At 43.0% G+C, this 27,972-nt stretch overlaps 1 protein-coding gene across 2 annotated transcripts in view; it reads left to right on the forward strand.

The window, feature by feature from the left end:
* Window positions 1-27,972, forward strand: part of LOC143776592 (F-box/LRR-repeat protein 21-like) — a 46,304-nt gene that overhangs the window by 2,330 nt on the left and 16,002 nt on the right. Inside the window, exon 2 of one of the 2 annotated variants that reach the window (XM_077266099.1) lies at window positions 8,486-8,534. In XM_077266099.1, coding sequence (XP_077122214.1) covers window positions 8,486-8,534 — 49 coding nt within the window. Of the gene's footprint in view, window positions 1-8,485; window positions 8,535-12,318; window positions 12,347-27,972 lie in introns of those variants that run through there. The other variant, XM_077266100.1, reaches the window with a different exon arrangement.

Here is a 27,972-nt window from a genome sequence, read left to right on the forward strand (position 1 = left end):
TGATAAGAAAACTCACTTGATAAGTTTATGTATATAGCTGAATGTTTTCTTCCCCGTATATTATTGCCTATATATAGGTACATACAGTATATGTCCAAAGTTTTGTAAAACACTTTCATATATTTATCATAATGTGTTTTCTTCTAAGACTTTATACATATATGCACACATTAATAAATATATGTATATAAATATGTGCAGTATATATGTGTGAGCATTGAGTAGTGAGTGCTACGCTATTGCATGTCACTTCAGATCTGTCAGAACTTCTTATGTGTTAAGCCTTCCATGTGCAGACGTAAGGAGCGTCCACAGCATATTCGCACCAGCAATTAAACTCACCAGGCCATGTGTTTGGGGTCACATATGACGCACTTGGAGAAGGTACATGGATTAAAAAAGATACCCTTCCAAGTATCTGGAGCACGGTGACTGCAGCTCAAGAGGACAAGGAGGATTTATAAGATTGCTCCATGGAAGAAAACATGGTGCAAAATTACAGCCTGATGATGATAGAAAGTGATGTCAATACAAGAGGCGCTTAGTATCCACCAAACACTTGTTAAAGGAAGGCTAGGTATATTGAGGGTGATGTCAGTGCTTAGTATTGTTCTACAATGGGGTGTTACTTAAGTCCTTCCCACAAAGGTTTCATTTCATTTTTGGACTTTTTTCTCCTCTTCCTCCAGCTACCATGACATTTTTATTTTTGTATGATATTTACATAATTAAAATGCATTTTATTGGATGAACTAAGTCTTTGATCACCTATCAACCAGCAAGGATTCTGGCTCTCAAAGACCTGTTCATTTTTCTTTAAGGGTTTGTGCACACGTTGTGGATTCCGTTGCGGATTTTTCAACACTGATTCTGCAGAATCCGCAGGTAAAATGACCTGCGTTCTACCTGCGGGTTTTCTGCAGATTTTGTGTGGATTTCGCCTGGGTTTTTAAACCTGCGGATTCCTATAATGGAATAGGTGTAAAACTCCTCAGATTCCGCACAGAGAATTGACATGCTGCAGAAAATAATCCACTGCGTTTCTGTGTGGAATTTTCCGCAGCATGTGCACAGCGGATTTGGTTTTTCATAGGTTTACATGGTACTGTACACCGCATGGAAAACTGCTGATCCAGAGGAGGCATGAGAGAAGGTCATATAGTCAGCACTGTATTGAAGGGAGGATGGATGAGGTCACGTATCACAAGATTTTGGCCAACAACCGCCTTCCCTCAGTAATATCATTGCAAAAATGGGTCGTTGCTGGGTCTTCCAGTATGACAATGAACTGAAACACACAGCCAAGGCAACTAAGGAGTCTTGTGTGGTGAGCATGCATACAGGTCATGCACGGGCGGAGACTGACAGTGCAGGGCTCCTGTGCAGAATTTGTGTCTGCCCCCCCATCAAGCCACCCCCCCATATAACACACACAGATTTAGGATTTTTTTAGTGTGCAGTCTGATACACACGCACAGAGTCAATGGAGAAGATGGAGAAATTATGTTTTCCGTCTTCTCTGCACCTGTGCCGCGATTCTATCATGCAAGAGAATCGGATCACACTCAGATGACAGTGTGCTCAAACTCGTGACAGTGTCATTGGCATACTCGGCCCGATTCTCTCATAGAATAAACTGCAGTGTGAGCGAGCCCTAACAAGTATATGAAGCACAATATAATGAAATATGCAGACACCCATTCACACATTATTATTGTGCATAGTACACACCACCATACAATACATTGCTTACAGATCATGAGGAATTAAAAAAAAAAAAGACTAGCACATTATACACCCATAGGCAAAAAGCATGCCATACAGACAGCACACTGACCAATGCAAGTCAATGATGTAAAGTGCTGTGGAATATGTTGGCACTATAGAAATAAAAATAAATAATTATTATTAATGATGTAGTCGACATGATCATGTTTATGTATGTTTATTTGTGGAATGATAGTGTTCAAAAAAAAAAGAAGAAAATGCAGTATTCACTATTCTGATCCGTTCTGTCATACAGACACTATATCCACTGCCGTTATTAAAGGGAACCTGCCTCTAGTAAAATGCTATTAACCCGCAGATACGGGGTCAATCTGCAGGTTAACAGTGTTATTAACCTGCCCGATGCCGGCACTTAGCCGAACACCATGCAGGGAGAAAATGTACTTTATTCCTCCCGGCAGCGTTCCGGTTTTAGTCATTGGTTCAGTCATTGCTCTGAATATAGAGAGCGGCGGCTGTAACCGCGTCCCCGGCCCTGACTGACCCTGGCTCTACATTGTGACCGCCGGTCAGTCAGAGTCGGGGGCGCAGTTACAGCTGCCTCTGTGTATACTCAGAGTGGAGACAGAACTGGTACCACCAAACGCTGCTGAATAAAGTACATATTGTCTTCCTGCAGCGTTCTGCGAATAACACTATTATCCTGCAGAGTAACCCCATATTTGCAGGTTACTTTTTCTGGTGACAGGTTCCCTTACTGTTTTGACTTTGAATAGTTTTTTTTGTTTTTTTTTATTGGTGATGTATAAAAGTCTGCTCACTGCCCTGTAACTGGATAAGGGGCTCTCTCCAGACTCCTTTTAGTGGCTATTGGGTGGTATTTACATAAGCCACTAAGCAATAGTGTCTCGCCCTCCTTAGCTGATCGGGCTCCGTCCCCTCCGGGCCCCTGTGCAGCTGCCCCGGCTGTATGTATGCTCCTGAGGCCATGAAGGTCACGTGCATTACTTTTTCAAGCTCTCTTTTAAACTGAGCAATGTGAGTGGTCCACCATTTTCACATTGGGGCCAGCTGCAGGAAATTTAGTGTTGATGGGCGGTGAGTGCGGCATTGTACCTTGCTCCTTCACCAGTTCGGTTGCACTTAGTGCCGTACCGTTCACTGCCGTATTCAATAATCCAGACCAAATCTTGAAAACAGTGTCCATTTTCTATTCAGCCAATCTAGTAAACAGGGAACAACAGGTTGTACTTTCTCCTTCTTCATCTTCCACACAATACACCGGCTCCATTCTGAGACCTACAGCACAATACACCGGCTCCATTCTGAGACCTACAGCACAATACACCGGCTCCATTCTGAGACCTACAGTCTGAGTGCTGTTTCCGGCATTAGGTACCTCAAGGAACATGGGGAGATGTTCTGACTGCCTGCGTTGTCTTAGGGGTAGATTTCTTCAGGTCCACACTTTACGTACTGGTCCTGATACCCGGAGTCTTTAGCTAAGACAATCCCAAGGGCCGCTCGTTGAGACTAAGCTTCCTGTTTTAGTGCTCACAGCAGGACGCTACCTTCTTCCTAAGGTCCTCCTTTTCCGCTGGACCACGCGTTTCCCAGACTTCTAAGCTTTTCTTGATGCAGCAGTCCCCAAATGTCTGTGCTGTCTTGCCGCCTCTGTAACTGTCTTCTTACATGCTGAGCCTTGTAATTCCACACACACTAAACCTGTGTTCTGCTTTCTCCATCTTCTCTCCACACTCTACCCACTGACGCACACTGTCTCAAAACGGGATGTGCTTTTCCTCCTAACTGCTCTACCCCTCCCAACTTTTGAGCTATAACCCACGTGCTAGCTATTTACTCCCCTGAGTGATGTGTAACCTATATCCCTACGTTCTGTAATTGTTCCCCTAGTTGACAGACCTCCCCAATCCCCAGGGACAGCCATGAGGCGATGCCTCAAGAAAACCGAACACAAAACGGCCAAAAGGATTAAATATACACTTTATATCAAATATACAAAAACAACATAATCAAACATCAGTTCTTGGTTACTTACCTCAAAGTCTTATTGAGGGGGACACCCCCTCACACTCTACAGGTGGCCCTTGACTCTTGGGCAACTCTTCTGTTAATTATTTTTACTCCTCTGTCTGAAATCTTGCGTAAAGCACCTGGTCATGGCTGGCTCATGTTAAAATTATGTTCTTTCCACTTTTGGATTATGTCACTAACAGTGCTCACTGGAACATTCAGTAGTTCAAAATCCTTCTATAACCAATTCCATCAGTATGGTTTCCCACAATAAGATTGTAAAGGTCTTGAGACAACTCATTTGTTTTACCCATCATCATGAGATGTTTCTTGTGTGGCACCTTGGTAATGAGACACCTTTTTATAGGCCATCAGTTGAACCAGCAGATATTATTTTTCAGTAAGTGGCAGGATTGCACTCTAATTACTGACAGATTTTAGCTGGTGTCATGATTATACGTGGCTTTTTGCACCTCTTTCTTCATGTGTTCAATACTTTTTGTCTTTATTACACATACCTTAATTTATGGACAGCTATGGTTTGAGTTATTTGCCTGGTTGGACTGCATTGGTTGTTACCGACATCTGGTTAGAATTGCATGTCAATAGCACCTTTACAAATGTATTTATTTAGAAAATTGGTGATGTGTTTAATACTTATTTCACCCGCTGCATATGTATTAGTGGTTACAAAAAAATCTGTCTCCAATTTGTGTCCCCATTTTCTGACACTTGTAACTTTTACAGTTTTCAATCAATAGAGTTGTGTGAGGGCTTATTTTTTGCATGATAAGCTGCAGATTTTATTACATTTTTGGACACAATGTTTTGAAGTCTTTTTATTGCATTTTTGAGAAGAGGTGTGCAACCAAAAAATGGCAATTCTGGTATATCAGCATTTACAGTATAGGGTAAAGGTGATCTGACAGCAGATTTTTGCTATTTAATCTGAGAGTAGCATAATATACAGCAAAATACACTAATTCAGGGTATGTGTCACTTATAAGGCTGTGTGTTGTAGTTTCAATGTGAGTGTTTTATCAGCAGGAGGCCATCACTAGCCTCCTCCTGGCCTCGCATGCAGGCCTTTCAGGCTAATCTGTGGAGCCCCACACAACTGATTGACAGCTAGTTGACAATGCACAGTGTACACAGGCAGCTGCTTATCAGGGGTATGAGCGGGTTATACACTGCTCAGCATTCTGACCACAGCTACATCTCCAATAGAGAAAACAGGGATTCTATTCAAACTATACCAAACAGTGTGGTAAGTGACACATTGCTGGAATCAGGGTCTCTGCCCCTACATAATGCTGCTCTTAGATTACATAACAACAACCTGCTGAGAGATTCAATTTAAATATTATATTTTGATAGGACAGTATATAAAGAATGCAACAGTAACTGCATGGTCAATACCAGACAATAAGGGCAGTGCAAATCTGATAATGCTATCATTGTAGAAGAAGCTTAAAGGGGTTGTCCAGTTCAGATCGATAAATCTGCAGTCACTTTGTGTGACTGCAAACTTATGAATCCCCCCACTGCACGCACTGTGAGCTGGGGGGATTCGCAAGTTTCTGAGTCGGGATCGGAGGGTATGTATAAGTTATACATACTCCCGGCCAGTGGGCGCGGCCTCGCTTCCATATGCTTGTTTGGAGCAAGGCAGCGCCCTCTAGTCGGCCACGCCCACTGGACTAGTGTATTGACAGCCCTGGTCGGGAGTATGTATGATGCATACCCTCTGGTTCCAGGTCAGAAACCAGTAAATCCCCGCAGGGCACAGTTTGATAAGTCTGCAGTCACACAATGTATCCGTACTCCATAAAAATTGATGTGTTGCCCTCCATGAGAGGTGTGTCTAGGTTTTCTGGCACCTGGGGCAAGAATTCAGTTTGGCGCCCCCCAAGCACATATGTGATTTGCACACTTAGTTACATCTCATCGAGCTGCTCTTCCCACTTCAGTGTTCAGTGAACAACTGAGAGAAGCAGAAGAGAAGCTCGTTGCCACCTAACAGCGTAAGTATGAAAATCACATGAGTGAAGCGGCCATGTGATGACTGCTGGGAATCCTGCCAGTGGGGATATTACACACTGTTAGGATTGGTTACAGGGCAATTAAAGGGTGCATGAAAAGGTTTGAGATGAGTCTTCAGTCACTATAGGTGGCTGCAGCTTCTGAATTCTCACAGCGCATGAACTGGACACTTTTAGGATTCTCCCTATCACAAGTATGCGAATTGTATACTTCTGGCCACATTTAGACTAGACGTGTCCAGCCTCACTCAATTAATTTCCATTGAGTGAGCAGACGCATGTATAGTCGGCATGTGACCGCATGTATACAAATAGCCGACACTGGAAAATCCTGACAGCGTGCTGTACACTGTGAGAATACAGAAGTCTGCACTCACATAGAATGACTCATCACAAACTTGGACAACCCCTTTAATATCTCCTAACATAAATAAAAATATGAGAATTAGTATCACAAAAAAATTACATCCAGGTACCTCATAGATGATGTTGTCGCTGGAGTAGTTCTCTCTCGTTTCTTCTTCATCTTGTACATATTTTGTGCACCCATACCCCCACTCACCATACTGTGTCTGCTCCCATCCCCCCATATATGCCCCTCATCTCACCCCTTCCTCTTCATATTTTGTCTTCAAATTTCTCCCGCTCACATATTGTGCCTGCTCCTGTCCCTTCTTTGCTCTCCAAATTTGTGTTCTCAAATCATCCCCCGTTACACAGACAAAGACACCCCCACAGTAAACACCTCCCCCACACACACTGTAAATTACCCCACACAATCAATAGCTCCCCTACACAGTAAATACACCCACTCACACACACAGTAAATACCCCCCATACAGTAAATAACCCCCATGGCAGTAAATACCCCCCATACACACAGTAAATACCTCCCTGATGGCAGTAAATACCTTCATACACACAGTAAATACCACACACACACACACACAGAAAATACCCCCAATACACACAGTAAATACCCCACACAGTAAATACATCCACACACACTAATACCCTCCACACAGTAAACACCCCAATATACACAGTAAATACATCCCCTACGCAGTAATACCTCCCCACGGCAGTAAATACCCGCATACACACAGTAATACCAGTAATCCCTCCTCAATGTCAGTAAATACCCCACAATCTTCGGTGTCTTCAGCTCCACTAACGTGAAACACTTACCACCAATGGTCTCCGCGTCGGCGAGTGACGTCAGCAATGTGATCACATGGCCTGATCATGCTGCTGACTTTGCTCTAACCCAGCGGTCAGAGCTTCTTTCAGATGCGAGTACAATTTAATTCTGGGAGACGGCGTGCTGCAGCTTCACTGAGCCGACTGTCAGCTTGACAGTAAAAATTCTGCGGATTTTGTTTTCCATAGGTTTACATGGTACTGTAAACCGGATGGAAAACTGCTGCGAATCCGCAGGCAAATCCGCAACGTGTGCACATACCCTTAGAGTTGGCTTATTGGTAAATGATTGTTTTAAAGAGGATTACTTTTCCTAGATAGGTAATTTTTTATTTGATTTATTAAGTAAAAATGACAATGACGGCTTCTCTTTATGTTATACCGTTGGTAATCATGAGATATAAGTGTATAGATGGATGGATAGATATTACACACTGCTCAAAAAAATAAAGAGAAAACTAAAATCCCACATCCTAGATATCACTGAATGAAATATTTCAGTTGCAAATCTTTATTCATTACATAGTGGAACGTGTTGAGAACAATAAAACATAAAAATCATCAATGTAAATCAAAATGAATATTCCATGGAGGTCTGGATTTGGAATGATGCTCAAAATGAAAGTGGAAAATCAAATTTGCATGGTGTTGGACTGTGAGCACAACCCCCATCTGTGGATGTCGGGCACTCAGACCATCCTCATGGAGTCGGTTTCTAACCGTTTGTGCAGACACATGCACATTTTTGGCCTGCTGGAGGTCATTTTGCAGGGCTCTGGCAGTGCTCCTCCTGTTCCTCCTTGCACAAAGGCTGAGGTAGCGATCCTGCTGGTTGCCCTCCAATGGCCCCCTCCACATTTCCTGGTGTACTGGCCTGTCCTGTTAGTGCCTCCAGCCTCTGGACACTACGCTGACAGACACAGCAAACCTTCTTGCTACAGCTCGCATTGATATGCCATCCTGGATGAGCTGCACTACCTGAGCCACTTGTGTGGGTTGTAGAGTCCTTCTCATGCTACCACAAGTGTGAAAGCACAACCAACATTCAAAAGTGACCAAAACATCAGCCAGAAAGCATTGGTACTGAGATGTGGTCTGTAGTCCCCACGTGCAGAATCACTCCTTTATTGAGTGTGTCTTGATAATTGCCAATAATTTCGATCTGTTATTAATTCCATTTTCACAACAGCATGTGAAATTGATTGTCAAACAGTGTTGCTTCCTAAGTGGACAGTTTGATTTCACAGAAGTTTGATTTACTTGGAGTTATATTCTGTTGTTTAAGTGTTCCCTTTATTTTTTTGAGCAGTGTATATACCATTAATGACAAATATTTCGCATGCGGGGTAATGTAGATTTTTCCAGAATTCTGATTTTTGTTGAATTCTTCAGCACTTCTATGCCCTAAACTACTGTATACGGGAAAAAAACATAATATACCTATTTGCTACAGTTTATTGGTGTGCCATTTTATCTTCCAGAATCCATCGGAGATCTCTTACAGAAAGAGAGTGAGAACTTGGCTTACCGGTAAGTTCATCTATAAGCAGTTGTGAGGGATACAGCTGGACTCTGCGCCATATTTGTTTGTTTTTTTTCCAAGTCTATGATTATGTTGTGGGATGTAATGTAGAGTATGTTTATTAATGAAAATAATATTCTATATTTTTTTCTGGTGGGGAGGTCTGTCTTAGGGCTGTCCCACACGTCCAGATAATTCCGGTACCGGAATAAATCGGTACCGGAGTTATCCGTGTCCGTGTGCCTGGGAACTCACGGAGGCCATACGTGCGGCACACGTGTGCCGCCCGTATGGCGAGTGGGTACCACACGGAGCGTGTGGTACCCACTCTGCATCATGCTGAAGCCGCGATTCATATGTTCCCTGCAGCAGTGTTTGCTGCAGAGAAAATATGAATAATAGTGTTTAAAATAAAGATCTATGTGTCCGCCGCCCTCCCACCCCCTGTGCGCCCCCCCGCTGGTCAGAAAATACTTACCCGGGTCCCCCGTCGGCTGTCGCTCCTTCCTGGTCTGGCCGCGGCTTCTAGTGTATGCGGTCACGTGGGCCCGATCATTTACAGTCATGAATATGTGGCTCCACCTCCCATAGGGGCGGAGCCGACTATTCATGATTGTAAATGATCGGCCCCACGTGACCGCATACAGTAAGCCGCGGCCAGACCAGGAAGGAGCGACAGCCGACGGGGGACCCGGGTAAGTATTTTCTGACCAGCGGGGGGGCGCACAGGGGGTGGGAGGGCGGCGGACACATAGATCTTTATTTTAAACACTATTATTCATATTTTCTCTGCAGCAAACGCTGCGGCAGGGAACATATGAATCGCGGCTTCAGCACCATGTGGGGGGGACAGCGCTTACTGTAGCGCTGTCTCCTGCACGCACACGGACCCCAGACGGAGAATGTCCGTGTGAGGTCCGTGTTTTACACGGACCCATTGACTCTATTGGGTCCGTGTAATACGTGCGCTCCCACGAACACTGACATGTCTCCGTGTTTGGCACACGGAGACACGGTCCGCAAAAAATCAATGACATCTGAACAGATGCATTGATTTTTATGGGTCTACGTGTGTCAGTGTCTCCGGTACGTGAGGAAACTGTCACCTCACGTACCGGAGCCACTGACGTGTGAAACCGGCCTAAGGCTGGGTTCACATTGCGTTAATGTGTGCACGCTAACGGACAGCGTTGCACGGCGAAAATGTCGCAATTAACGCCGTGCAACGGGTCCGTTAGCGTGCCCATTGACAGCAATGTAAATTTCTCCTGCAGCGCATCACTAACGCGTGCCTTTTTCGGCTCGCGCTAGTGATGTGCCGTTCTTCTGTGACGCGCCTCGGACGCTGCTTGCAGCGTCCGCGGCGCGCCCGAGGTCCGTTCCCCGCTCTCGCAGATCGGGGATCTGCGAGAGTGGGGACGTTAACGTGACCCCTAACACGGCCCCTAAATAAACATTGCGTTAGCGCAATCCGCTAGCGCTAGCGCTAAACGGATTGCCCTAACGCAATGTGAACCTAGCCTTATGGTTCATTTTACTGGATTTATAGGCTGTCAGTTCTATCTTGCAGTGCAGTTACTAAGGCCCTGTTCACACTATAAAAACAGAATTCAGACAAACATTAACCAATGTCTTGTTTTTTTGGGGGGGTACAGAGACAAGCTGGAATTTTTATTATTATTCTGGGGTACTTATGAATTTTTTATTACTTTTTATTCCATTTTTGGGAGTATGGATGATTTAAAAAATCTTAAATTGTTTGTTTTTTGCATCATTCTCTGTGCTGTATACTTGACAAACTAACAGAATTCTACTGGTCAATATAATTATAGAGATGCAATTGACATGACTTTTTTTCTATTTTTTTGGGTCACCATATTTTTATTAGAGTTATAGTTTGATTTCACTTTGCAATTTACAAAGCTACCTAAGGCCACGTTCACACATTCAGTATTTGATTAGTATTTATAAGCCAAAATCAGAAGAACAATCACAGGAAAAGTATTTTGCATTTATCACCCACCCCTGGTTTTGGCTTATAAGTACTGATGTGAAATACTGACCAAATACTGAACGTGTGAACTGGGCCTTTGGGCTTGTTTTTTGCTGAACAAGCAGTAGTTTTATTGCTACTATGTTTTTAGATGCATTTTAGTTTTTGATCACATTTTGTGTAAATATTTTTGAGGCAAGAGTAAAAAAAAACCAACGATTCTGGGTCTGTTTTTTTTTACACTACTCTCCATGCAGGAGTATTTTTATAGTTTTTTTCCCCAAAAATATACAATTTTTTATTCATTAAAAAGGGATTATTTTTAAACTAAAAAAACTATTTAGATTTTTTTTTAGTCCCACAAGAGATCTGTACCTGCAATCTGTTTATTTCTTTTCTAATACACTGCACTACTTGTAGTTCAGAGTACTATCTTTGCCGGTCGGTATAATACTGGCTGGTAGCCTATTCTACCCCACATGTGGCATGATATATTATGCTTCTGAATTTGGCAGACCCAGAAGACATTATTAAAGGGAATCTGTCACTCCAAAATTGGCCTATAAACTGCGGCCACCGACATCAGGGGCTTATCTACAGCATTCTGTAATTCTGTAGATAAGCCCCTGATGTATCCTGAAAGATAGGAAAAACAAGTTAGATTATACTCACCCAGGGGCGGTCCCGGTACAGTGCGGGTCCTGGTCCGGCGCCTCCCATCTTCATACGATGTTGTCCTCTTCTTTTCTTCCTATCGTGGCTCCTGCGCAGGCGTACTTTGTCTCCCGGGAAAGGTCAGAGAGGCCCAGCGCCTGTGCACTGCAGTACTTTTCTCTGCCCTCAACAGAGCAGATAAAGTATGCCTGCGCCAGAGCCGCGGCAGGAAGACAAGAAGAGGACGACATTGTATGAAGATGGGAGGCTCCGGATCGCAACGCCCATTGGACCTGAAATGAACCAGGACCGCCCCTGGGTGAGTATAATCTAACCTCTTTTTCTTATCTTTCAGGTTACATCGGGGGCTTATCTACAGCATTACAGAGTGCTGTAGATAAGCCCCTGATGGCGGTGGCCTTAGTTTATAGGCCAATTTTGGGGTGACAGATTCCCTTTAATAGTGATCAGTAAGGTGTTATCTGAGCATGATCGGGTGCTAACCGAGTGTCTTCGGCGTGCTCGAATAATATATTCGAGTTCTCGCGGCTGTTTGACAATCACAACACTTGTAGGGATTCCCTGTTTGTTAGGCATGTGTTGTGGCTGTCGAACAGCAACGGGGACTCGAACATATTATTCGAGCACGCCGAAGACACTCGGATAGCGCAGGAGCATGTTTGGATAACACCTTATCTGAGCCCGTTCACTCATGACTAATTATTAAGCTTGTGTTGCCATGGCACCCAGTCGGCACCTCACAATTGCATTGTGGTGGGTCTAATTAGGTGACAAAGTGAGGGCTCTCTCTGTCAGATTCCTTATATTCCACAGTGGTTACTTGCTGACCACGGTAACTCGGGGGTTACAAAGGCTGGGTGGGGGTGGTAGCTCAAAAGATTTTCACTTTAAACGTTTTGGTGTATGATCCCAAAGTGTACTCATGTACTGGACCAACGCTGCCCGACTTCTCTGGGCCCAATATCCCCCACCAGTCTCCTGCATATACAATGTCACATTACTGCCCAGCAGCTGTGAGAGTTGCAATCTTTGCATTTCATCAGAACAGGAAACTCCTGTTTACATGGAATGTGAAGGCTGCAGCCATCAGGTGACATTGTTTACGTCAGGAGACACGGTGGCCAGTGAGGAGAATCATCACCGATCCGGGAGGTGAGTGCAGGTTTACTTTTATATTAACTACCAAACATGGATTTGATACAAAGTAACTTTCAAAATAGAGTAAAACCCCTTTACCCACACATCTTTTACATCTTAATGACCAAAAAATATTTATTTTTCATTGTCACTTTTCAAGACACACAATTTTTTATTTTTTTTTCATTGATATAGGTGTGATCAAGCATATGTGATACAGAATGAGTGGTATTTTCAATGGTACTATTGGGGTTGGGGTCTGGTGCTACATAAAGTTTATTATTTTTTATTAAATTTTTCTGGTGAGGAGTGTTTGGTTTTTCACTGTGAGGTTAAAATGTCATGTTAAAGTGACTTTCTCACACTCACAAATAGATAAAATTGAAATTCTTGTAAAGACAAGCAACTTTGTAATGTAGCTCGTTTTACAAATACTCTTCATTCTCTTCATCAGCCTTGCAGTCAAATAAGAAATTGTAATTTTATTTTGCATTACATTATGATTGTGGCAGTGGCATATATCTGTTTTTTATAGTGAACTATTTTAAAATTTGTTTAAAGATTTTTGAGTAAGATTTTTTTTTATTCTTCGTTAAACTTTTTTTGTCCGCCTTTAAGACACTTCTACAGTGATCATGTGATTGATTAGATAAATCATTGAAAGATATAGTATTGGAATGGGGAACTGGCTGACAAACTATAGGGTTTGCCTAATTGTAGACTTGGTTAGGTCCCTGGCTGCCATAGTAAAGCATTGGACCGCCATGATCGAAGCGTGAGGGCTGATAGGAGAGACCTATCCCCACTGTTTCATCTAAACTTTGAAAACTAGAAAAGATAGAGTTAAAAGTTCTAAACTCTGCTGTCAGGGCTGTTGATAGGATTACTACAATCTATAAAAGGTTGTTTTAACACCTTCTTTTCCAGAGCACCCAATTTAGAGAAAACAGTACCCTTCCTAGTTCCCTCAGGGTCAAAGTTGTTACTGAATGTAGAATGTAAAGCCCCCATACACCATCTAGGACGAAACGACTAATGGCCAAACATTTGACCAAACCACTGTTCGGCCGACATCCATCTAGGGCCGAACATTGGTTTGGTCGATTGTATGGCCGCTAGTCGTTTCGTCTAGTTCTTCCATATACCGGAGCACTTGCTCAACTGAGTTCTTTAAGAGCCACAACCAGACATGGTGGCATATGTCTATGAAAACAAAAGGATTGGCAGTCTGAAATCAGATATTCTAAATCCTCCGACGATAATCAATTGTCAAAGGCCCCCATACACATTAGCCTGTACACGCATATGGACATAAGTGTACATCTGGACTGTAATGACTCTATATGATATCTGAGTTTCACTTTTTGTGTTGAACAACTGAAATAAATTAACTTTTTGATGATATTCTAATTTAGTGAGAAGAACCTGTATGTGTTCATAAGAAATATCTGCATTTAGGTTACAAATTTGCTTTCTATTTTTCAATGAAGTCGACGACTCAATACAAAATAATACTATAGTAGAAATAGCAATCACCGGTGCGTGTAGAATTAGGACTCCAAGCTATTTCCATCTCAAAAGGTTACATTATTAACCCCAAAAAAGCCTTTTCTAACTGAGTGTCCCAATTAGACTTAGGCATTGTGAGTCTATAAAAAATAATGTGAAGGAGGAGCAGACATTGAAAAATGAATCACGACCTCGACCTAATTATCAAGCACAAGACCTGGCATGTAAAATTTCACTTGCTCATGATGCAAAGAGAATGAATAAGTCTCTCATGGCTTTCATTATTACCATGTATCTGACAAAATGGTTTAAATCTGAAGATTAATATCTCTCACGAAATTGTTCTGTGTATTAAATCAAATGGGCTTATAATAAAATGACCTATTACATAAAACTGATGTCATCATTTCAAACATTTATCTACTGTGAGCTGTGATTATGGCTTACAGCCAATGAAAACCCAAAAGTCATTATAGTAAATTAGAATAATTAACAAAAAAACCTGCAAAGGCTTCCTAAGTTTTAAAAAATGGTCCCTTAGTCTGTTTCAGTAGCTCCACAATCATGGGGAAGACTGCTGACTTGACAGATGTCCAGAAGGCAGTCATTGATGCCCGCTGCAAGGAGGGTAAGCCACAAAAGGTCATTGCTAAAGAAGCTGGCTGTTCACACAGTGCTGTATCCAAGCATATTAATGGAAAGTTGAGTGGAAGGCAAAAATTAGGTAGAAAAAGGTGCACAAGCAACTGGGATAGCCACAGCCTTGGAAGGATTGTTAAGAAAAGGACATGTGTCATGTTCTCAATGGCAAGAGAACATAGCATCAGCATATATATAGGAACTAGCTCTTGGAAGATGGGAACTGAGCTGACCATGAACTAAACCTAACGCACAACTAGCAGTGGCCGGGTAGCATGCCTACGTTGATTCTAGATGCCCAGCACCAGCCGGAGGACTAAATAATGCTAGCAGAGGAAAATATTAGTCCTAGCTCACCTCTAGAGAAATACCCCGAAAGGAGACAGAGGCCCCCCACATGTATTGGCGGTGAATTAAGATGAAATAACAAACGTAGTATGAAAATAGGTTTAGCAAATTTGAGGTCCACTTACTACATAGCAGAAGACAGAAAGGACACTTTCATGGTCAGCTGAAAACCCTATCAAAACACCATCCAGAAATTACTTTAAAACTCTGGCATTAACTCATAACACCAGAGTGGCAATTCCCGTTCACAAGAGCTTTCCAGACACAGTAACGAAACTACAGCTGTGAACTGGAACAAAAAATGCAAAAACAAACATGGACAAGAGTCCAACTTATCTAGTAGTTGTCTAGGAGCAGGAACAAGCACAGAGAGGCTTCTGATAACATTGTTGACCGGCAAGCAATTAACAGAGCAGCCAGGTTATATAGCGACTCCCACATCTTGATGGGAACAGGTGAACAGAGAAGATGAAGACACCAGTTCAATTCCACCAGTAGCCACCGGGGGAGCCCAGAATCCAAATTCACAACAGTACCCCCCCCTCAAGGAGGGGGCACCGAACCCTCACCAGAACCACCAGGGCGATCAGGATGGGCCCTATGAAAGGCACGAACCAAATCAGAGGCATGAACATCAGATGCATTCACCCAAGAATTATCCTCCTGGCCGTATCCCTTCCACTTGACCAGATACTGGAGTCTCCGTCTGGAAACACGAGAGTCTAAGATTTTCTCCACAACGTACTCCAACTCACCCTCAACCAACACCGGAGCAGGAGGCTCAACGGAAGGCACAACCGGTACCTCATACCTGCGCAATAATGACCGATGAAAAACGTTATGAATAGAAAAGGATGCAGGGAGGTCCAAACGGAAGGAAACAGGGTTAAGAATCTCCAATATCTTATACGGGCCGATGAACCGAGGCTTAAACTTAGGAGAAGAGACCCTCATAGGGACAAAACGAGAAGACAACCACACCAAATCCCCAACACAAAGCCGAGGACCAACACGACGGTGGCGGTTGGCAAAAAGCTGAGTCTTCTCCTGGGACAACCTCAAATTGTCCACCACCTGCCCCCAGATCTGATGCAATCTCTCCACCACAGCATCCACTCCAGGACAATCCGAAGATTCCACCTGACCAGAGGAAAATCGAGGATGAAACCCCGAATTACAGAAAAACGGGGACACCAAAGTGGCAGAGCTGGCCCGATTATTGAGAGCGAACTCTGCCAATGGCAAAAAAGCAACCCAATCATCCTGGTCAGCAGACACAAAACACCTCAGATATGTCTCCAGGGTCTGATTAGTCCGCTCGGTCTGGCCATTCGTCTGAGGATGGAAAGCGGACGAAAAAGATAAATCTATGCCCATCCTAGCACAGAATGCCCGCCAAAATCTAGACACGAATTGGGTCCCTCTGTCAGAAATGATATTCTCAGGAATACCATGCAAACGAACAACATTTTGAAAAAACAGAGGAACCAACTCGGAAGAAGAAGGCAACTTGGGCAGAGGAACCAAATGGACCATCTTAGAGAAACGGTCACACACCACCCAGATGACAGACATCTTCTGAGAAACAGGCAGATCTGAAATAAAATCCATCGAGATGTGCGTCCAAGGCCTCTTAGGAATAGGCAAGGGCAACAATAATCCACTAGCCCGAGAACAACAAGGCTTGGCCCGAGCACAAACGTCACAAGACTGCACAAAGCCTCGCACATCTCGTGACAGGGAAGGCCACCAGAAGGACCTTGCCACCAAATCCCTGGTACCAAAAATGCCAGGATGACCTGCCAACGCAGAAGAATGAACCTCAGAGATGACTCTACTGGTCCAATCATCAGGAACAAACAGTTTATCAGGTGGGCAACGATCCGGTCTATCCGCCTGAAACTCCTGCAAGGCCCGCCGCAGGTCTGGAGAAACGGCTGACAATACCACTCCATCCTTAAGGATACCTGTGGGCTCAGAGTTACCAGGCGAGTCAGGCTCAAAACTCCTAGAAAGGGCATCCGCCTTAACATTCTTAGAACCCGGTAGGTATGACACCACAAAATTAAACCGAGAGAAAAATAATGACCAGCGCGCCTGTCTAGGATTCAGGCGCCTGGCGGTCTCAAGATAAATCAAATTTTTGTGGTCAGTCAATACCACCACCTGATGTCTGGCCCCCTCAAGCCAATGGCGCCACTCCTCAAAAGCCCACTTCATGGCCAAAAGCTCCCGATTCCCAACATCATAATTCCGCTCAGCGGGCGAAAATTTACGGGAAAAGAAGGCACAAGGCCTCATCACGGAGCAGTCAGAACTTTTCTGCGACAACACTGCCCCAGCTCCGATCTCAGAAGCGTCGACCTCAACCTGAAAAGGTAGAGCAACATCAGGCTGACGCAACACAGGGGCAGAGGAAAAACGGCGCTTAAGCTCCCGAAAGGCCTCCACAGCGTCAGGGGACCAATCAGCAACATCAGCACCCTTCTTAGTCAAATCGGTCAATGGCTTAGCAATATCCGAAAAACCAGCAATAAATCGACGATAAAAGTTAGCAAAGCCCAAAAATTTCTGAAGACTCTTAAGAGAAGAGGGCTGCGTCCAATCACAAATAGCTTGAACCTTGACAGGATCCATTTCAATGGAAGAGGGAGAAAAAATATATCCCAAAAAGGAAATCCTCTGTACCCCAAAAACACACTTAGAACCCTTCACACACAAAGAATTAGACCGCAAAACCTGGAAAACCCTCCTGACTTGCTGGACATGAGAGTCCCAGTCATCCGAAAAAATCAGAATATCATCCAGATACACAATCATAAATTTATCCAAATAATCGCGAAAAATATCATGCATAAAGGACTGGAAAACTGACGGAGCATTTGAAAGACCAAAAGGCATCACTAAATACTCAAAGTGGCCCTCGGGCGTATTAAATGCGGTTTTCCACTCATCCCCCTGCCTGATTCGCACCAAATTATACGCCCCACGAAGGTCAATCTTAGAGAACCACTTGGCCCCCTTTATGCGAGCAAACAAATCAGTCAGCAACGGCAATGGGTATTGATATTTAACAGTGATTTTGTTCAAAAGCCGATAATCGATACATGGTCTCAAAGAGCCGTCTTTTTTTGACACAAAGAAAAAACCGGCTCCTAAGGGAGATGACGATGGACGAATATGTCCCTTTTCCAAGGACTCCTTTATATATTCTCGCATAGCAGCATGTTCAGGCACAGACAGATTAAACAAACGACCCTTTGGGTATTTACTACCCGGGATTAAATCTATGGCACAATCGCACTCTCGGTGCGGAGGTAACGAACCAAGCTTGGATTCTTCAAAGACGTCACGATAGTCAGACAGGAACTCAGGAATTTCAGAGGGAATAGATGATGAAATGGAAACCACAGGTACATCCCCATGAGCCCCCTTACATCCCCAGCTCAACACAGACATAGCTCTCCAGTCGAGGACTGGGTTGTGAGATTGCAGCCAAGGCAATCCTAGCACCAAATCATCATGTAGATCATACAGCACCAGAAAGCGAATAATCTCCTGGTGATCCGGATTAATACGCATAGTTACTTGTGTCCAGTATTGTGGTTTATTATTAGCCAATGGGGTGGAGTCAATCCCCTTCAGAGGAATAGGAGTCTCCAAAGGCTCTAAATCATACCCACAGCGTTTGGCAAAGGACCAATCCATAAGACTCAAAGCGGCGCCAGAGTCGACATAGGCGTCCGTGGTAATAGATGACAAAGAGCAAATCAGGGTCACAGATAGAATAAACTTAGACGGTAAGGTGCAAATGGAAACAGATTTATCAAGCTTTTTAGTGCGCTTAGAGCATGCTGATATAACATGAGTAGAATCACCACAATAGAAACACAACCCATTTTTCCGTCTAAAATTCTGCCGCTCGCTTCGGGACAGAATTCTATCACACTGCATACTCTCTGGCGACTTCTCAGTGGACACCGCCAGATGGTGCACTGGTTTGCGCTCCCGCAAACGCCTATCGATCTGAATAGCCATTGTCATGGACTCATTCAGACCCGCAGGCACAGGGAACCCCACCATAACATCCTTAATGGCATCAGAGAGACCCTCTCTGAAAGTCGCCGCCAGGGCGCACTCATTCCACTGAGTAAGCACAGACCATTTACGGAATCTTTGGCAGTAAATTTCCGCTTCATCTTGCCCCTGAGATAGGGACATCAAAGTTTTTTCTGCCTGAAGCTCCAAATGAGGTTCGTCATAAAGCAACCCCAAGGCCAGAAAAAACGCATCCACATTGAGCAACGCAGGATCCCCTGGTGTCAATGAAAAAGCCCAGTCTTGAGGGTCGCCCCGGAGCAAGGAAATCACAATCCTGACCTGCTGTGCAGGGTCTCCGGCAGAGCGAAATTTCAGGGACAAAAATAATTTGCAATTATTTCGAAAATTCTGAAACCCAGATCTATTCCCCGAGAAAAATTCCGGCAAAGGAATTCTCGGCTCAGATACAGGTGCATGACAAACAAAGTCTTGCAAATTTTGTACCTTCGTGGCGAGATTATTCAAACCTGCAGTTACACTCTGAAGATCCATTACAAACAGGTGGACACAGAGCCATTCAAAGATTAGAAGGAGAAAAAAAAAAAAAAAAAAATCTCAGCAGACTTCTTATTTCTCTCCTTTCTCAGCCAAGGATTTTAACCCTTTAGGGGGCCGGTCAAACTGTCATGTTCTCAATGGCAAGAGAACATAGCATCAGCATATATATAGGAACTAGCTCTTGGAAGATGGGAACTGAGCTGACCATGAACTAAACCTAACGCACAACTAGCAGTGGCCGGGTAGCATGCCTACGTTGATTCTAGATGCCCAGCACCAGCCGGAGGACTAAATAATGCTAGCAGAGGAAAATATCAGTCCTAGCTCACCTCTAGAGAAATACCCCGAAAGGAGACAGAGGCCCCCCACATGTATTGGCGGTGAATTAAGATGAAATAACAAACGTAGTATGAAAATAGGTTTAGCAAATTTGAGGTCCACTTACTACATAGCAGAAGACAGAAAGGACACTTTCATGGTCAGCTGAAAACCCTATCAAAACACCATCCAGAAATTACTTTAAAACTCTGGCATTAACTCATAACACCAGAGTGGCAATTCCTGTTCACAAGAGCTTTCCAGACACAGTAACGAAACTACAGCTGTGAACTGGAACAAAAATGCAAAAACAAACATGGACAAGAGTCCAACTTATCTAGTAGTTGTCTAGGAGCAGGAACAAGCACAGAGAGGCTTCTGATAACATTGTTGACCGGCAAGCAATTAACAGAGCAGCCAGGTTATATAGCGACTCCCACATCTTGATGGGAACAGGTGAACAGAGAAGATGAAGACACCAGTTCAATTCCACCAGTAGCCACCGGGGGAGCCCAGAATCCAAATTCACAACAGACATGCAAACATTTAGGGGATAATCACAAGGAGTGGACTGCTGCTGGAGTCATTGCTTCATGAGCAACCATACAGACGTAGCCAGGACATGGACTACAAGTGTCGCATTCCTTGTGTCAAGCCACTCATGATGAATAAACAACACAAAACCTGGGCCAAGGAGAAAAAGGAATGAACTTGCTCAGTGGTCCAAGGTGTTGTGTTCAGATGAAAGTAAATTTTGCATTTCATTTGGAAATCAAGGTCCCAGAGTCTGGAGGAAGAGTGGAGAGGCCACAATCCAAGCTGCTTGAGGTCTAGTGTGAAGTTTCCACAATCAGTGATGGGTTGTGGAGCCATGTCATCTGCTGGTGTAGGTCCACTGTGTTTTATCAAGACCAATGTCAGTGCAGCCGTCTACCAGGAAATTTTAGAGCACTTCATGCTTCCCTCTGCCGACAAGCTTCTTGGAAATTCAAATTTCATTCTCCAGCAGGACTTGTCACCGGTCCACACTGCCAAAAGTACCAATACCTGGTTTACAAACAACAGTACCACTGTGCTTGATTGGCCAGGAAACTCACCTGTTCTATGGGGTATTATCAAGAGGAAGATGAGAGACACCAGACCCAACGATGCAGATGAGTTGTAGGCTACTAGACTGCTATGAAAGCAATCTGGGCTTACATATCCCCTCAGCAGTGCCACTGGCTCATTGTCTCCATGCCACGATGCATTGAAGCAGTAATTGATGCAAATGGAACCCCGACCAAGTATTGAGTGCATTTACTGAACATACATTTCAGGAGGCCAACATTTCGGATTTTAAAATAATTTTTCAAGCTGGTGTTATAAAGTATTCTAATTTACTGTGATGATGACTTTTGAGTTTTCATTGGCTGTAAGCCATAATCATCAACATTAACAGAAATAAACACTTGAAATAGATCACCCTGTTTGTATGTCTCTAATATATGAGTTTCACTTTTGTATTGAAGAATTGAAATAAATTAACTTTTTGATGATATTTAAATTTTGGGAGAAGCACTTGTAGAGGACTGGCAGAAATAACAATGTAGTGCTTTACTTCCTAGTCTTTAAAGGGGGTTGTCTACCTTTGGTTCATGCCCTCTCTAAGGTGCTATTTCTGTCTGCAGAATAAGTTAAATTAGAATCTGACAGTGTACAAAAGTGGATAAACCCTTAAATACTTATCTCCAAACGTAAGGGTGACTCTAAATTCAGTGTTTGGAATTCCACATGCTTGCAAAGTTTAGTTTACCTGAATGACACCATTTTGCACAGTCTTTGATCCTTATGTTACTGTGAGGAAAAAATGCTTAACAACTAATTTACACAGCAAAAATGATTTGACATTGAAGTGAATAAGAAGAGTATTCAAAGTATTTTTGAAGTGTTCTTTTTACCTTTAACCCCCGCAAGTTCAATGACTTAGTCTTGCATCAGATGTCATGTTCCTATCTTTGAAGGAGCCTCAGCAGCTGAGCCTGCATTGTTACCAACAGATGATTGCTGTGTTATTCAGCCATCATCAGTCATTTTTTCCCCCAGTACAGATTGGACTTCTTAGTTCCAGTTATATGCTTACTTGCAAGTTTATAATACAAGTATGGATGTGGTCACTTACCCAAATGGTTCACAAAATTGATTTTACGACTTTTTTCATGTGTTTACCCCTGAATACCTTTGACTCGAACCAAAACTAAAGTCAGGCCTTACTGCAGAGCAGTAACTAACTCTTTTGTTGGCTTATTCTGTGGAAAGTCAAAGTGAAGCGCACATAGGGCATACAGGGGCTCAATCCATTTTTGCATCTATGTGTTTAGTGTTTTGCGTCTTTTTTTTATTTATCCCATATGCATTTTTCTATTTGTGCCTTTTTTGAAGTCCAATATATACAGCTCTGGCAAAAATTAAGAGACCACCACATCAAAACCCTGTCATGGGCAGCCCGATGTCCAGACCTGAACCCCATTGAAAACCTCTGGAGTGTAATCAAGAGGATGATGGATAGTCACAAGCCATCAAACAAAGAAGAACTGCTTACATTTTTGCGCCAGAAGCAGTGTGAAAGACTGATGGAAAGCATGCCAAGACGCATGAAAGCTGTGATTAAAAATCATGGTTATTCCACAAAATATTGATTTCTGAACTCTTCCTGAGTTATAACATTAGTATTGTTGTTTCCGAGACATGTTGTCAGAAGTTTATAGAATAAACAGTTTACATTTTACTCAAAAATATACCTATAAAGAGAAAAATCAGACAAACTGAACATTTTGCAGTGGTCTCTTAATTTTTGCCAGAGCTGTATAGGTTCACATGGGGTTTCTTTTTAGTTCACCATTGTGAACAGATTTAAGTGTTTCCACATGTTTTCTGGAAAAAGTTGCAAAATTTGTCGCAAAGGTACTCAAGTTTTCTCCGGAATGTCTGGAATTTTGAGGCAATTTTGCAAAATGTGTGGCTTTGTGAGCTAAAACAACTAAAAAAAAGTTAAAAACTAAAATAAAAAAGACCGTTTCTGACTTTGAGCAACAATCATGAACCGTGTGCGCCATTTTAATGAATTTGATACAGAAAACAGCAATGAATCCCACATGATAAAAAAAGTTAAAAATCGCAAATTAAGAATTAGGGACTATAGCTCAGGTTTTTAGAGCTCGATTGATCATTTCCATTTATTTTTTTGTTTTGGAGTTTTCATTGACGTTTTTGCACCATAGTCTTCAAAATGGCGCATTTAGATCATAAATGTTGCGTAAAATAAAAATATGCTCTTTATTTTTGTACTCTGTGCAATTTTTGTGCACATGACGCAGCATGTTCAGCTTAAAATGCTATAAAATTTGTGTCAAAATCAGTCACATTAAGTCACTCCAGAGAGGGGCATGGGAACTCATTTGCAACAAATTTTGTAATATTTTAAAAATCAGGCAAAAAAACATCTGGAAACCTTAAACTCGGCCCATAGTGGCGAATGTAGATAGAAAATCAACAAAAAAAATGGTTAAAAAGGAGCAAATTAAAAGAAGAATAAGGCACAAATAAAAATACCACAGTCTGGACAAAAAAAGCACAAATGTAATAAGGAATAGGGCCCTTGGTTTAAAATAAGGCTCTTCTCACACATTTCACTTCATCGTACAGAACATATTGTAACAACATTTAATATGATCTTTAATGGTTGGTTCGTTGACTCAATTGAAAATCTTTTCACTTTTTTATTATACTTGTTGTTTTAACCATTTTTATGTTTGTAATTTCTGAATTGTCTCCTCGCGACCATTCCTGGACATTTGTGTGCATGTGGTTTGTGGCCTCTGTTAAATGTGTCTTGTCCCAGTCTTAATATATTCTGATTGGCTTGTTTTTATGGTATTCTGCTGAGGTAGGAGGTCAAAGTGGACGGATGCCGGTGAATGCCCCATGGCAGCGGCTACCTCAGTTCATCCATCAAGTACAAGCTATAACTTCTTACTCTAGGAAAATAGGAGATGTGACTACAAGGTTTGTCACTTGTTTTATTGTAGTTTAACGTGAACTACAGCATTTAGTTGTTTTTTTATGTAAGTTAAAGAACCCCTCTTAAAGGGACTCTGTCACCTGAATTTGACGGGCTATGTAAATGTCCTGTGTCCGGAGGGTCTGAAGGACGGTGATGTCGCTGAGAAGTGGAGCGGAATGGCTGCTGGATCACGGAGAAAGCGGTTGTAGGAGAGTATATTAACACACTCTACATTACATACACATTCACAGTTTTAGTTTAAAAAAACTTAAAGGGACTCTGTCACCTGAATTTGGCTGGCTATGTAAATGCCCTGTTTTCGGTCCGATGGGCGGTGTTCCTTCTTTTTGCCTCCACCCCATCCTTCCCCGCTGTCTGCAGTATTTTCCGGAATTGGGGTAGGTGTCCTCCATAGTTCGCGCGTGCGCAATGCAATCTTGTCTCGCGCACGCGCAGAATGCTTTGCCCATCTGCGGGCAAAGCCGAAAAGCATTACTGTGCATGTGCCAGTGCACTATGTTCCGGAAGTATTTCTCTGTGTTCCGGGACAAAGTGCACCGGCGCATGTGCAGTAATGCTTTTCGGCTTTGCCCGCAGATGGGCCAAGCATACTGCACGTGAGCGAGACAAGATTGCATTGCGCACGCGCGAACTATGGAGGGCACCTACTCCAATTCCGGAAAATATTGCGGACAGCGGGGAAGGATGGGGTGGAGGAAAAAAGAAGAAACATCGCCTATCGGACCGAAAACAGGGCATTTACATAGCCAGCCAAATTCAGGTGACAGAGTCCCTTTAAGTTTTTTTTAACTAAACCTGTGAATGTGTATGTAATGTAGAGTGTGTTAATATACTCTCCTACTACTGCTTTCTCCATGATCCAGCAACCATTCCGCTCCACTTCTCAGCGACATCACCGTCCTTCAGACCCTCCGGCTCACTCTATGCTCTATGCGTGACCCGGAAGCATCTTTTACAATGTAAATCTATGGTGCGCCAAAAGGAAGATCCATAGGCTTATATTGCTCACACATAGAGCTCAGTGTCATCTGAAGAGTGGTGACATCACTGAGAAGAGGAGAAGAACGATGCTGGATGCTAGAGAAGGCAGCGGTAGGTGAGTATTTTAACACACTGACACTACACTACATACACAGATTTAGAAGAAGAAAAAAAAACTTAATGGGAGCGCAGCTTTAAAAGTGTTGTGCTGGATAACTTCTAATGAAGTTTATTCTTGCTTGTGTCCTCCGGCTTTCAGTCATAGAGGGCGGAGTTCAGTCACCGATCAGAACATAATTAGCTTTAGCTGTAAACACAACCTAATTCTGACTGACTGCCGCCTCTGTACTGAAGCGTTGTTGAGCCGACTGTCAGTCAGTGCCAGGACCGTGGTCACAGCTGCCCCTCAGTATGTACTGAGCAGTGACGGAAGCCGCGCCTCTATGACTGAAAGCCCTAGCATTCTGTTCATTTCCTTCCGACAGCCAGGCTTTCAATGTAGCGGCCAGGCAGCTTTGAAACGCTGTTAACCTGCAGATTAACCTTCAGATGTGGGGTTAACAGCATATTGGGCATGATAGTCTCCCAATGTTGAAATTGTCTAAAAGATAAATGGTTTTTACTGCCCCAACCAATCACAGTGCAGCTTTCATTTTACATTCTTTATTTAAAAAATAAAGCTGTGCGGTAATTGGTTGCTTTTGGTGACAACATTTTACTGTAGACATTTTCATAACTCTGCTCTGTAATGTTTTTGTTTGCAGCTATTTACTGGTATTTTTTAGGTACCATATGATGTTTTTTATGGGAATTTTTCCAATAGGAATATCTGCCAAAAACAAATATGCTCAGAATTAAACATAAAACATTGCAGCCGGAAAACGCCTTTAAAAACATACCGCAATAAATTACCACGTTACAATAAAAATACCGCTGCCATTTTAAAATGTTATTTAACATCCATTTTAAAACTGCCATTGACTCCGCTGATCTGTATTATAGCAATCCATTTCAATCTTTTCTTCTGTCTGTGAAATCTACTTAGATTTTTCTGTTTTTTTGATGTAAAGGAAAATTGCACAAATCTGGAAATTTAAATATCTGAGCAAAATTTTTATTTTCATTAAAGGGGTTTTTCCACGAACAAAAGTTCATTTTACTCAATAGATCTTGGAATAACAAGTTTAACAAGTTAAAGAGGACAACCTCTTTAAGTGTAAATTGATTTAAACAAAATGTTTTGTGAAAATGGGTCGAAAAATGACATACAATATATTTATAATAGTGAATATAGGGTATATACAGAAAGTGTATATATTCAACCTATTAACCCCATTCCGTCCGGGCGATTTTGCATTTTTGTTTTTTCCTCCCCCTTCTTCCGAGATTCTTAACTCTTTATTTGTCAACAGACATCTTGCATTTTGCAGGACAAGTTGTAGTTCTGAGATGATACCACTCGTTTTACAATTCAATGTACTGGAAACTATGAAAAAATTGCTATAAAATTGCAAAAAAAAAAAAATGCAATTCCTCAATTGTTTTTTGTGTCTTATTTTTACGCCATTCATTTTGCTGTAAAAATGACCTGGCAATATGATTCTCAAGGTCAGTCTGATTTTGCTGTTACTAAACGTGCATAATTTTTAATATAAGTGGTGAAAAAAAATATGGAAATTTGTAAAAAAAAAAAAAAAAGTTGCGTGTGTCGCCATATTCCAATGCCCTGAAAGTTTTTGTTTTGGTAGAGCTGTGTTGGGGCTTGATTTTTGCAAGGTGAACTGACAGTTGTATTCACACTATTTTGGGGTTAATGCAGCAGTTTGATAATAACCTTTTACTTTTATTGATTTTATAGATTAGACACCTATGGAAGCAGGGATGTTTTTTTTTTTTTTCACTGGGGAGAAGAGGGGTGATTCAAATTTTTTTCTTATTTTTTTTCTTAATTGTAGTCCCATTTGGGGACTTAAACTTGCAATTGTTTGATTGACTCCTGAGGCTGCCTCATATATGTAGACCCGATATAGAACATACTAGTCGTCCAGTGTTAGGATGGGGCCATTCCCAATCTGGCATGTTATAACCTATTCACAAGATAGGTAATGGCTTCCCCTCTGAACTCTGAGATCACCAGCAATCTCATGGAAACAGGACTGCTCCATCAGCATGGAGTGGTGGATGCTGCCTTTCCATGTATTGCTTATAGGCTTGATGGAATAGTGAGGCTACGTTCACACGGTGCGGTTTTTGGTGCGGATCCGCAGCGGAATTGCAGCTGCGGATCCGCATCCTTTTTCCATGCAGGTTACAGTACAATGTAACCCAATGGAAAACAAAACCCGCTGTGCCGACGATCCTTTTTTTCGCAGGGAAATCCGCGCGGATTTGCCTGCGGAAAAAATAAGTACCATGTCACTTCTTTCTGCGGATTCCGCTGCGGGTTTCCAGCAGCACCAATAGGAAACTGCAGTTGGAAACCCGCAGTGGAATCCGCAGCAGAAAAAGGATCAAAAACCGCAGTGAAAAGAACTGCGGATTTCACTGCGGATTTTGCAAAAAAAGGACCTGAAAAATCCGCAGTGAAAAAAGGATCGTGTGAACGTAGCCTTAAGAGCTCTACTGGGCTATGTGAAAACTCGCCCAGCTGAGAATAACGGTTCAATATATAGATCCTCAGAACAGCCTTATAAATTAAACAACATTGGTTCAATTAAAGCTGCCGCGCTCAATTTAGAGAAGACTGGTAACTATTTCCCAGATTGTGTGGAGGAATGGGGTGGTGGGGTGTAATCAGACGACTGTACAAATCTGGCCGAGATCAGGCCACACTGCACGGACTGGCTGGCTGCATGGACTGGCTGGCGGGCTTCCCGACCTGAGCGTGACAGCCGCACTGCACGGACTGGCTGGTGCGCTTCCCAACCTGAGCATGACAGTCGCACTGCACGGACTGGCTGGCGGGCTTCCCGACCTGAGCGCGACAGCCGCACTGCACGGACTCGCTGGCGGGCTTCCTGACCTGAATGTGACAGCTGCACTGCATGGACTGGCTGGTGCGCTTCCTGACCTGAGCGTGACAGCCGCACTGCATGGACTGGCTGGTGCGCTTCCCGATCTGAGCGTGACAGCCACACTGCACAGACCGGCTGGTGTGCTTCCCGACCTGACCGTGACAGCCGCA

This window comes from Ranitomeya variabilis, chromosome 5, assembly GCF_051348905.1.
Source record: "Ranitomeya variabilis isolate aRanVar5 chromosome 5, aRanVar5.hap1, whole genome shotgun sequence".
Taxonomy (NCBI): Eukaryota; Metazoa; Chordata; class Amphibia; order Anura; family Dendrobatidae; genus Ranitomeya; species Ranitomeya variabilis.